We start from the raw sequence: 13,590 nt of genomic DNA, 5'->3' as shown, positions 1-13,590 counted from the left end.
ATCTCTCTACACCCTTGTTTACTCATCTGTAAGTTAGGAGGCTAGATGAGATTGCCTCTAAGGTTTCTTTCAGCTGTAGAACTAGGATTATGGTGTTTTTTCATTTTTATATATATATATATATATATATATACACACACACACACACACACACACACACACACACACACATACATACATGTATATTTTGCCCATGTAAAAAAAAATTGTGAGATTTTAAATGATTTAAAGAAAACAGAAAAATATGGAATTAAAATGCTGAATAATATATTTTTGCCATTGTAGTTTTGGTGTCTATAGATCATGTACATCATTTGAAGATCTAGGCAGCCTAGAAATGACTCTGTACTAAGATAGATAGTAATTTTCATATGTTCTGTTACTTAGATGGCAATGAAAACCAAACAGCGCATGTTAAAAGAAGACTGGGAATTTTTTAAACAAAGACGGTTTATTGAAGAACAGGTACGATTGTTTAACTAATGGAGAAAATTTAGGTTGACAGAGTAATTTACTTACTAAGCCCATTACTGTCCAAGATATGGACAATGGCTTACCATGGCTTACTGCTTTTCTGACCACTTAATTCGAAGTATAAAGATTTAGAGCTTTTAAGAACAATAAAAATTATCTAGTCCAGTTTTCTCACTTTTATTTATCCCTTGTTGAGGAGAGGAGAAATATTAACTGATAAATAGTTCTTCAAAGTGTTCTAACTTTAGAATTAATGTATCTAAAGTTCATGGTTTGAATTTCTAATATCTTTTTAATACTGTACTGCAAGTTCACCATGATACTATCTTAAGTGATCGTGATTTGAAGTGACCTTATGATTGAGGGTCCATATAGTACTTTAGTAGTTAAACCACTTTAAGTGATTAAAGATATTTTGTACTGATTCATACAGTCGCTAAAAATTTTAATGAGTTTGCACTATGTAATTCTCTTTCCTTTACTTAACTTCATACAAAAAATTGTTTCAGAAGTTTTTTAATTGAGGAAATGATTGTAAATGGCTTGGAATTATCCTGTATTAAGAAGTGGCACCAACTAGGAAAATTAATTTATTTTTAATACTTATGATCAATCTGACAACTAGAATTTATAAACGATTGACAAGATTATAACTTTTTCAACAGTAAATGTAGATTTCAGTGTAAATGTAGATTAGATACAGATGAACAGGCAATCCCCCCAAAAAAAATTTCTAGTAAACTAAATGAAAAAATGTTAAACCACTAATAATTCAAGAAATGCACTTTAAAACAATACCAGATTTCCCCTTTAATAGTCATCAAATAGATAGACGTACAGAAACAAACAATATTCACTTAGTGGTGGCATAAACAGGTGTGTCATATTCTTACGGTGGAGTTGTAAGTTGCTTCAGCCTTTTTGTCAGTCAGTAAATCACTGAACATTTAGGAAAATATACTATGTTCCAGATCTTGGGCTATGTACCAGTGATATAAAGAAGGGTAAAAAATTGCCCCTGCTCTTAAGCACCTAACAGCATAATGAAGAAAACTATATTCAAACTACTACATACAAATAAGATTATATACATTATAAGTTGGGAGATAGGATACAGTCCCAGAGAGAAAATATTAAGATCAAGGAGGACTAGGAAAGACTTCTTGTACAAAGTAAGATTTAAAGGAAGCCAAAAGGCAGAGATGAGAAAGGGAGAGAATTTAATGGCCAAGAGATAGTCATTGAAAATTTAAGAGAGAGAGTATTTCACTTAGGAACAAGGAGGGCAATGTCTTTGGATCTCAGAACATATGAAGGGAGAAAAGGATATAAGAAGACTAGAAAAGAGTAGGAGAATAAGTTATAAGGGCTTTGAATGTCAGAATGTTATTATATATTTGATTCTGGAGGTGATAGGGAATTACTGAAATTTATTGAATGGGGTTGAGAGTTGGGGGTGGTTTAATATGATCAGATCTGTACTTTAGGAAAATCATTTTGACAAATTGCTAGAGGATGGAGACAGACTTGTGGACCTTTTTAATCCTGTGACTGACTACTTGAAAGAAGTTTATTAATGGGAGAAACTATACAACAGTGTTCCTAGAAGCTGTCTTGGTGATAACAAGAATAAACAGACCAAATAGATATCTATCATTTAGGCAATGGCTAAACACTTTCTGAATATATGAATATAATAGGTGGTTAGTGTAAGATTTGTTTCATTTAGGTTGGAAATTCCCTAGAAGTATTATGGCCCATAAAGATAAAGTACCGGCTTCTGAAATATGACACATTCCCCATGATGTCTGGCATCATACATGAACCATATATGATAGTTTGAGAAGAGGCCATTTGTGTAATCATTTACATTTTGAATTGTATTTGTTTGGAAATGCGTTGTAAAATTAAACTGTTATTTTATTATTTGCTCTAGCTAAATAATAAGAAAGCACTAGCAGGAGAGAACAATTTCACAGATACAATGAGGCATATGTTGTCATCACGTCTGAGCATGCCTGATTGTCCCAACTGTAATTACAGGAGAAGGTGAGACTGTTATATCAATAGGTATATTTCAGAGAATTTTTAATTAGAGAATATTTTATCTTTATGTTACCAAACGGAAAACTTATATTGGCTCTTTAAAATAAAAAGTTTAATTTTATGTTGAATAGCTTTATAATTATCTTTAATTCTTAATTAGATGTACTTGTGATGACTGCAGTCTTTCACATATTCTTACATGTGGCATCATGGATTCACCAATCACTGATGACATCCCCATTAACCAACTACCACTACAAGTTGATTCTGCTCCTGATTATCTTTCTGAGATGCGTCCACCTAGTATGTCATCAGCAAGCTCAGGGTCAGGTTCCAGCTCTCCTATTACAATTCAGCAACATCCCAGACTCATCCTCACAGACAATGGCTCTGCCCCAAATTTGTAAGTCTTGATTTGGGGGCGGGGGGGAAGGAAGGAGGGGTGGCAGGGGGAGAAAGTATCAAAAGTATAATAATAAAATATGCATACATATAAAATTTTTTTAAAAGTCTGAAAAAGATTTTAATTTTTCTGAAAAGCAATTTTTAAAAGATTTCAAAATATATAGTTTAAACTTTTAAGGTTTTTATTAAACGAAATAAAAACTGGTGATCAGTTAAAGAAAAACTAATTAGTACATTGAGAATTGCCTATAAAATTGGAGTTTTATATATAATTTGGTAGGAGTGAGTTTTTCAACATTATTTTAGTGTGGAATTTAACAATCTTTTATTTATTTTATTTTCTCCCTGAAACAGTAATGACATTTTGACAGGAATCAACATGAAGTGTTTTTTTTTTTCTTTCAGTTTTAAGCTTTTTATATTAAAGCTTCATTATTATATATAAACCTGAAATTAATTCAGTTGTATTAACAGTTAACTTCCTTCTAGATCAATGATTCCAGTATTTCTTCAGGTTATGACACCCTTCTTATTTATTACAAAATCCTCCTCCCATCTTGCTTTTATGACCAAGTTTTTAATAATACTGCAGTAACATTCATCAGATTATCTCAAAATAATATACATACACACACAATCTTTTTGTAAGGGATTATCCTGGGAAACCTTGAAAATCAATGCTTATATAAAAGCTCAGATTATTTTACCAGTACAAAAGGAACATGTTTAGAGAAGTGTTTTTAGTTATAGTTTGGTATGAATGCAGTCTGTTCAGCAACCACTTATCTTTAATGCCCAAAAATACTTTATTATCTAGTGAAAAGAACATACTACTAAGAGTCAGAAGACCAGGAATCAAGTCCCATTTCCTCCATGAACTTACCTTGGACAGGATGTTCCATTTCTCAAAGTCTTTTTCCTATTTATAAATATAGTAAATAATGATGTAATATTTTATGTAGATATGTAACATGTAGTTATAACCCTTGTGCTGAGGTTTGAATTCATTTACATGAAATATGTTATATGTCATGTATCCATAAATATAAACTGTTATTTATCTAATAGTTAGTTATATTCTATCTTCAAGACAGTATATGAACTGGGAATAAAAGTAAATTTGTCACAGTTGATCTAAATGAGTTTATACTCTTAATAAGGGAAACAGATTGAGAGAAGACAAATACACAAGTAACGTTGCAAAGCAGAGTAAGGTGAGTTCAAAGGAAAGGTCTATCAAAGTAAGATAAAGTGGGAAAAGTATCTTTGGTAAGATTGGGGGATAGAGGGAGAGGGTAATTAGGGAAAGCTCATAGAAGTAGCATCTGAATTGGGTCTTAAAGAAACCGGGGGGGGGGGGGGGGGGGGGAAGAAAACATAGAACCAGATAGAAATTTGTGGTAGTTCATGGAATATGTTCTATTCTTGATATATTATGGTATGGGCAAAGAGATACTTAAGGAGGAGGGCTTGGATAAAAGTGGTGAATGACTCTGTTCATTCATTCATTTGGCAGTTTGGGAGGCTAGCATGTATTCAATTTAACAAACATTCATTAAGTACATTTTAGGTATAAAGCACTGTGTTATTCTCCAGGAATAAAAAGACAGAACAAAAGAATTCTTGAAATAGCTTGCATTCAACATGAAGAGAAATGGAATATGATAAAATGGGAAAAGATAGGTTGGAGTTTAATTATAACAAACCACTAAAACACTGGAGTCAGTATTTTAAACTTGGTAGGGAAGGATTTTTTTAAATAGCGTAGTGTCACTGGCATGTCATATCTGATGAAGCAGAAAGACCTATATTTGGAACATGGCTCTGTTAGTACTTAAGGCACTTAATCTTTCACTGTCCTGATCTACAAAGTGAAGAATTGACCTGTAGATAATCCCTGAAGGTCAGTTTAATATCATATAACCTAAATATAAAAAATTGGCTCAATGTTCCTTAGGTTTCCTCAACTGAACAATATAAACAAGACATTTGTTAGATAGATATTTTCAATAGACATATTAGAATTATTTTTGTTCATCATTGGCTACATGCTCATTCCTTTTTCGTGATGAACATAAGTAGAAAAGATTGGGACAAATCTTTTGCAGAACATTTGCAGGCTATTAAAATGGTGGTGGAGGGGATGATAACTTGGAAAGAATGCTGAATTTTGAGTTTGAGAATTTGAATTTGAATCTTAGTTCTACCATCTGTGTATCCTTGGGCAAGTAATTTAATCTCTCTGGGCTTCCGACTCATCTAGAATGTGAGGTGGTTGGATTAAATGATCTCTAAAGTCACTTCCAACTCAGATTCATATAATTCTAGTAATTACAATTAGAACTGTCCAACTTATGTAAACTGATGCAGAGTGAAGGAAGCAGAACCAGGACAACATGTACACAGTAACAGTGATATTCTATGATCAACAATTGTGACTGTCTCAGTTCTCAGTAATACCATGATCCAAGACAATCCCAAAGGACTTATGATGAAGCATGTTTATCCACCTGAGAAAAAAGAAGTATTATTGTCTGAATGTTCAATTCTCCCTCTCCCTCTCCCTCCCCCTCTCTCCTCCTTCTTCTCCCTCTGACCTTCTCTTCCTTCTTTCCTTTCTTTATCTTCTTTTTACAAAATGATTGCTGTGGAAATGTTTTACTTGATTGTACATGTTTAATCTATATCCGTCTGCTCACCATTTTAAGGGAGGACAAAATTTGCAAATAAGAAAAAATATTTTAAAAATTGTTTTAATGAATAATTTAGGAAAAATTAGACTGTTATCTTAAAAAAAAAAAAAAAAACTCCAAAGGTAGGAAGACCTGCCTCAAAAGGTAGGTGGGAACACCTTAGCTGGAGAGAGGCATCTTTACAAGATCCAAGTAATTAGCAGTGTCAGAGACTTGCAGAAGGGATTGAGAAAAGGCTGTGCTAGATTTGTTAGTAACTTTGTGAGAATAGTTGCAGTTGAAAGATGAAGCTGCATTTCAGGCTCTAGAGAATTTAAAATCAAGGAAGAAGAAAAGGAGGAATGAGTATAGATGATTTTCTCATGGATGACAGCTTGCTGGATAAAATGATGAGAGGCTTTTTAAGAATGGGAGGAGACATGGGTATATTTGCAAGTTACAAGGTAGAGAGACAGTAGTTAAGGAGAGATTGATGATTGGAAAAAGAATAAGGATGATAGGGAAATTTGTTGGGAGAGAATGGTAGAGAAAGGAGATTAAGGAGACACAAAAAAGAATTTTGCATTGGACAGAGAAGGCCTGTTGAGGGATGTGAGATGAGGAGGCAGGAATAAGAAGGAGCTACTGGCAGATAATGCTAGTTTTTCAATGAAGTGTAAGGTAAGGTCCTTAGCTGATAATAAGGGAAGCAGATGCTGTTGGAATGCTTGAGGAGAGAGGACAAAATTCAGAAGAGCCATTGTGAGGATGGGCCATGCAAACTAAGAAGGGAAGTATGAAACGATTCCCCCGAATTGGAGAGGGCCTGGTTCAGAATATGTAACATCAGTGGAAGTGGACCCAAACAGCAGAGTTTTGTTACTTTCTCCAGTTTATCTGCACAGCAATTCAATTAGAAGTAAGAGTAGGTTAGGATTCAGTAATTTATGATTGTAATTGGTCAAGGGACTCAAGAGGAGAGTTCAGCTCTAGAGTTAAACTCATTCACCATGGGTTGAAAGGAGGGGAGAGTACAGCCAGTGTAAGGATGATGATGTGGGGAAGACTGGAGGTCATGATGAGAATAAAGAACAAAGATATAAGGTTATTAGGCTAATAATAAGGGAAAGATTGAATAATTTTAAAAGTTGTGATCAGATAAAGATCTTTTGTAGTTCATGATCATAGAACCTTTTGTGGGTCTCTATACTAATAGTATAGTTTATATAATTATAGTATAGTAATATACTTTAGAATTCCATGCTGCTATTGTTATATGTTATTAAGTAAACAGCACTAAAATGTCATTTAACAACTCTAATTTTTTTATTACAAATTTTGACATCCCTTTCTTAGAGCTTCACTTTTTTTATCTATAAATTGTATATGATAATACACTATTTTCAGGGTTTGGGGGAGTTATTAAGTATCTGAGAGCAGGATTTGAACTTAGATCTTCACTAACTTCATATACAATACTCTTTGTACTATGCCATACTTATCATCATTATTACTTAAGTTCCTTTGAAGTATTCTTTGAGTTAATCTACCAGAATAGCCTTATGATTTTGTGTTCTGTTTTTGTTCCTCAGTGGTAGTGATGATGAAGATGTTGCACCTTTATCAGCTAAATTTGCTGATATTTATCCATTGAATAACTATGATGACACAGAAGTTGTAGCGAACATGAATGGAATCCATAGTGAACTAAATGGTGGAGGTGAAAACATGGCATTAAAAGATGAGGTACAGTATGGATTTGGTCGTAGATAAAGGGATTAAATTAGCTGCCTAACATGCTTTGTTGATGACATTAAAATATGCTTGTGTCGATAGTCATGCACACTTTTTCTAGAAGTAACTTATGTTGCCATTTCTTCAACATATATGTTCCAAAAGTGTTACTGAAATATTAACCTTTAATAATTTCTAAGGTGAGGGCGTTGGACTAGATGTCTTCTGAGAACCCATCCAACTCTCATTCTATGATCCTTCATGTATTGATACTGTCAAAAGTCAGTGTATATAAAATATGACAATTATCCAATAAAATTTTCACCATCTCTTCCTATTTATCTTGGCCTAACAAATCCATGATGGAATTGTGTTTCATATCTTAATTAGAAATTTCATTATCCATAGTTTAGACTTCTGTTCAGGCCTTTTTTTTTTTTTTTTAAACTGTGAGTGTGAAGTCAATGCTAGTCTATACAGCCAAATATTACAGAATTCTAGATTGTCAATAAGTAACTTTTTAAGTTTTTAGTCAGCTTTCTTATTACAAAACTAATAAGCACCAAAGGGATTTATTTGAAAAAATATAATTTCTTTTAAAAAAAAAATGTTTTTAAAGTCTCCTCAGGTAAGCAGCACTAGTAGTAGTTCTTCAGAAGCTGATGATGAAGAAGCAGATGGAGAGAGCAGTGGGGAACCCCCAGGAACTCAAAAGGAAGAAATAACTCTAGGAAAAAGAAGTCCCAGAAAAGATGAAGCTAAAGTGGATAGTCCACCACCATCTTATCCAAGTCAACAGGTATAGGGTAGTTTGTTGTTAAAGGTTTTTAGCTTGACATGTCCCTTTCTGAATTTTTTTTAATATCATAAAACCATCAATTTCTAAGATTCAGATTAAGGGAAGTTTTCTTTTTCTTCCCCCTCCCTTCTTTATTCTTCCTAAAAGCAATATTAAATATAGCTACATTTCTACTTTGCTTTCCTTCAAATAAATTCATAATACTTAAATTTAGTTTTACAATAACTCATTTATCTCAAGGGACATCATAGTCCTCCCAAAACTCTTCAAAGTTAACTTTTAAAACTCCTTCACTTAAGTACTTCAAGGATCTTTGATTTTGTTCAGGAGGGCAAGTACTACCTCCAACGCAGATCAGAACTCCTCTAGGACTTAATAGATAATGGTAGAGAGTTAGTATGTCTAGAAAATTCACTAACCTGTGCCTAGTCTGATGACAGCCATTGTGAACCTGATATTCCATTATTAGGCTTATACTTAAAGCCTTTTCAGTATGATGGAGCTTGTCAGAGTTTTACTGCCTCTTACACTCTTTTTGAACATAGCATTTCCTCTGTGTCATGATGCAGAGTAGGACTTTACTTTTCATTATTCTTTCAAATATGTCTTTTAGAAAAAAGATAAAGTGAGTGTTATAAAATTATATAAATAATAATGGAGTATTATAGCTAAAAAGACTGTCTCTTCTTCTGCTAGAGATTTGCTGTATAATTTTAAAATACTGAAGGAGACTCTGAAAAATTTTTTTCTTTGAAGCTTAAGACTTAATTTGTGTGTGTATGTGTGTGCACACCTGTTCACATATGTATATATCCCTAGTTTTGAAATAAGCAACCCTGCAATAAGTCAAGAGTCTTTGTTCATTTTTCATCTCTCTAAGGACACATACCTATAGACAATTTAACCAATTTTTCCTCTAGTCAAATAAGGGACAGATGGGGAGAAGTTTTAGTTTTTGCCAACCTAGCAGCTTCAAAAATTATTATGAGCTAATTAGTAAAGCAATCTCAGCAAACTAATTTAAAAGGTTCTCATGAGAAATTACTATATGAAAGCAAAAGTAGTGATATATTTAAATCTTATAGCGTGGGACATTTTGTTTGATACATGTATTTTTATGGTTACTTCACTTTTAAAATTATTTAAACATCTTATAAATGACAGTGAAGAAGTAATCATCAAGATAAATTATTATCTCTGGGTTCTATGATAAGAAATTTCTAGCCATATAAGTTTTCTGTAAGATAAAATTGGAGGTAGTTAGAGGTTTTGGCCGAGGCTGGGAGTTGATTATCGCATCATGATAGATAGAAAGAAGAGTATTCAATAATGCTAATTCCTTTTGGGAAATCAAAAAATGCAAGTTAGAAATAAGCAACTTTTATTTTTGAGAGAGTGATTTAGGGTGCCGTAGATCTAATTTTCATTTGAGAATAAAATTACATATAAAGAGAAATTTCATTTTTATTAACATGTCTGCCTACTTTTATTTAATTAATTATGATCATTAAAAATTTTCTCATAGTTGCCTCATAGGGTCTTTGTACTTTGATTAAATAAGCCTAAGGCCTTTTGTACTCAAAAATCTGTGGAGTTCCATATTTCTGTAAGTCAGATCACAATTTCAGACCATGTGGGTTAGTTTTAAAATCTTCTATTAGTTTCCTTTTCAGTTTAGATAATTTATTTGGGCTATCTTGATGTACAACAGACAATTTAGACCCAGGCATGGCCAGTGAATTCATTTCAGCCAACTTGACAAGTGATAGAGGTAGCCAGAGTTAGAATTATTGTGCCACAATCTACACTGATCATTAAGATTGCCAAATTGAAAAACTTTTCAGAGCTCTTTTCATTTCACTCTTGTAGACGTGGCTTTAATTGCTTCGATTTCTTTTACACTACTCATTAAGATTTGAATATTTCAATTTAAAGTTTTCCAACATATCTGGTCCATTTCTTCCTGATTTTAACTAGAATATGGCAGTACAAATGTCTTTCCACTCTATATGTTTATTTCCATTTCTACACATTTTGTGACAGCACTGCTATACTTAAAAGGTTTTTTAGCAAATGCAAAAAGCTGTTTTTCACATTTGTAAATGTAATTTTGAGCCTTGATCATAGAAAGAGGGAGTATAGCTAAATTTATTCTGACTCCCTTGATTTATATCTAGCATTGCTCACTCATGCAAACTAATGCATTTTTTAATCTTTGCATTTATTATTTAACTACTTTCAGAACCAAATTTATATTTTGTGACTATTAAAAAATTATTCCTTATAATTATATCCAATAAACAAGTAGTATTTTTTCATTTTAGGTTGACCCAAGTCTAAATACTTGTGAATGCCATGTCTGTAAACAAGAAGCTTCTGGTCTGACAGCATCAGCACTGGCAGCTGGACGTCTTCCTGCTGGTCACCAGTTTATGAACCCAGAAAAACCTGCACATCCTGCACTTCATCTTTACCCCCATATTCATGGACATTTACCTTTACATACTATTCCACATCTGCCTCGTCCTCTTATTCACCCTACTTTGTATACAGCATCCCCTTTTACACACAGTAAGGTAAGTCACATCAAAGACAAGCCACATTATCTGTTGCTATAGCAGTTTTACCAGTTGCTTCTGTCTTGAATGAATAAATATTATGAAAATGGGAATATAAAACTGGATGTTTGAAAAGAAAAATATCCTTTTCTTAGCTCTACTATGAACCAGAGGGTCTTCAAATATTCCTTTCTACATTTTTTTTTTTTTTTTTGCAATATACCTGAAAAGAAGGAAGTTAAAACCATGGAAATTTAAAGTGGAAAGGAACTTTTGTAGGTTATTTTGTCTTGCATTATCATTTTATAGATAAAAAAAAACTCAGTCTTAGAAGGAGTGTGGGTGTGACTTAATGTCTAAGGCTACAGAGCTCCAAATTTGAAAGAGCAGAATTAAAATCGAGTTTTCCTTACTCCAGTGCTCTCTCCATATCACAGTTTCATATTGGCTGGTTCACTGTATTTAAAAAATAGTCTTTCACTTTCATCATTCAACAAATGTCTATGAAGTGTTTATTGCAGGCAGCCCTCTATGTTGGAAGTAAAATATAAAAATCTCCTTGTAATTTAGTGGCTCTCACTTCAGCATGGTTTTTTTGTACTTTGATTTTCATGTTTATACAGCACACAGTATACCATTTTACTGCTTAATATGTTATTACTAGATAGCAAGAGAAGATTAAAAAAAAATGGGATTCTTTTCAAAATCTTATATTAGAATATATTCTCTGATTACCCCATTTGGTAAGGACCTCCCCTCAGATATTACTTAGCATTCAATAAATTATAGCAGAGTGAAAAAAAAATCAGTAGTCTGCATTTGTGACCTATTCCTACTATACTATAAACTCCAGAGAGAAAGAAATTTATCTTGCTTTTTGCCTGGCACTTGTCCCCTAATAATGTCTATATTAATGTTTCTTTTTTAAAAATAAATATACTTAGCATAGATCATTCATTGAAGACTCTTGATAATTCTATTTTGATAGTATATTATAATATTTTCTGAATACCAATTTGATAGATGAGTTTAGGAGTTTCTGTAACATTTTTTTTTTAACATGATAAGAATTTTGTTGGGTTTTTTTGAGGGGGATATATCCAACTTCAAGTTTTTCTATTAATAATCTTTATCATTACTTTGGCCTACTCTTGAACTTTTATTTCCCTTTTGATTTGTTGATAAGATTGTATTTTGAACTTGCTTGGGAGCAAAGTTATATCTGGACATTACAGGATACCCTACCATAATTTTTTCTTGGTAGAGTTTTCTAAAACTTACAACTTTGATCTATATTCCTCAAAATCAGAAAAGTCTTACATTCCAACAGGTTATATTATGGATAATGACAGTTATTAATGCTTTTTCAGCTCATACATATTGAATTTCCTCTCACTTCCATCCCAGAATGACACATAAAATCATAATAAAGAAAATCCATTAAAAGGAATAAAAAATACATAGCATTATAAAGAACACTATTTATATTAAAATTTAATTATCAATTTTTTTTTAAAAGGAGTTTGTGAACTTCAGGTTAAGAACCCTTGGTCTAAGAAATTTGTAAAAGTTGCCAGACCTCAGACAATTCCAAAATGATGAGATAATGCTGATAAGCATGGGATTAAAGATTCAAGGCTAAATTCCATGTCAACTTAATACATGTTACTACCAAGAAAATTAAATTAAGGATGATATATTGGCTGAATATTAATGTTTATATCGGAGAAGTAAAGTCTAGTTAGTGAAAAATTTCATCTTTATTTGATTTACATGATTACTTTTCCTCAGCTTTATAATTTTCTATATGCCTGTGTTGTCATTATGCCTTTCAAAAACTAGAGAATCCTCATTGCAACTTGGAAAAGTTAAATTCCTAGATAAAAGCAGTGCCAGAAATAATCACTTCTATTGTGAAAATGAGTATGTACATACAGGGAACTGAGAGAATATAAATAGGTATGTGACAGAAAGACAATTTTAATTTTTAGCTTTTAAAAAATGATTATAATAAAAGAATCAATATCTGTTAACAGTAATATAATATTTATCACCTGAGAAGTGTTAATATTGATCAGATTTTGTAAAAAATAATTGAACCCTACTAATAATATAACCTTAGTCTTAAAGGTGATCAGTCTTCAGGTATTACTTAGAAATTAGCTCTCAAGTATTTAAGCAGAGAAGTATTATCAAGGAGATATGACTATTGTAGGTGGGAAGATGAGCTAAATTACTTCTAAGGCCCCTTAAAATAGCAAGTAATATAAGAGTAGAATTTCCCTGGAAATGTTTGAAATTGATAAAGAACTTGCTTACAAACAAAATTTTTTACTGACATTCTCTTGAGTAAAGGTATGGTTTAAAAGCCATGCAAATCTGGGGCAGTTAGGTGGCACAGTGGATAGAGCACCAACTCTGAAGTCAGGAGGAACTTCAGTTCAAATCTGGTCTTACCACTTCCTAGCTATGTGACCCTGGGCAAGTCACTTAACCCCAGTTGCCTCAGCAAAAACAAAAACAACAACAAAAAACCCAGTGCATATCTGTATGTATTGAGGATTATGTAAAATTGCTAGAACTCTCTTATCTCCTTGCCATCATTAATGGCTTCTGAGTCTATATCTTCCAGATTCTTTCGCAGTATTTATAACTGGCATGATTTAATGTGTTTAATTCTAAGTTATTAATAATGTTTATGTTATGACCTGGGTCTACCTTTCTTGTCTTGCACAGTCAAATGTCCCAATCACTTAATTAGATTTAATAAAGGCAAAATGGGACACTTTATTTGTCCATTTTTGGTGCCATTATTGAATTTTATAAGGGAAAAAATAACTTTCATTTTTAAAAAATTCTACTTTTTCTTTTAGTGTTAATAGTTAATTGATTATAATATATT

At 32.4% G+C, this 13,590-nt stretch overlaps 1 protein-coding gene across 5 annotated transcripts in view; it reads left to right on the top strand.

Annotated features, from left to right (window-relative positions):
* FAM193A (family with sequence similarity 193 member A) overlaps positions 1–13,590 on the top strand; it is a 203,132-nt gene that overhangs the window by 151,769 nt on the left and 37,773 nt on the right. For 3 of the 5 annotated variants that reach the window (XM_051966313.1, XM_051966308.1, XM_051966311.1), the window contains 6 exons: positions 388–465; positions 2,411–2,523; positions 2,681–2,923; positions 7,190–7,343; positions 7,951–8,130; positions 10,455–10,706. In XM_051966313.1, the coding sequence (XP_051822273.1) occupies positions 388–465; positions 2,411–2,523; positions 2,681–2,923; positions 7,190–7,343; positions 7,951–8,130; positions 10,455–10,706 (1,020 nt within the window). The remainder of the gene's footprint in view (positions 1–387; positions 466–2,410; positions 2,524–2,680; positions 2,924–7,189; positions 7,344–7,950; positions 8,131–10,454; positions 10,707–13,590) is intronic. The other 2 variants (XM_051966310.1, XM_051966312.1) reach the window with 2 other exon arrangements.

Source organism: Antechinus flavipes, chromosome 6, assembly GCF_016432865.1.
Source record: "Antechinus flavipes isolate AdamAnt ecotype Samford, QLD, Australia chromosome 6, AdamAnt_v2, whole genome shotgun sequence".
Lineage (NCBI taxonomy): Eukaryota > Metazoa > Chordata > Mammalia > Dasyuromorphia > Dasyuridae > Antechinus > Antechinus flavipes.
The sequence above is the reverse complement of the archived record's forward strand: the minus strand, read 5'-3'. Positions and strand labels throughout refer to the sequence as shown.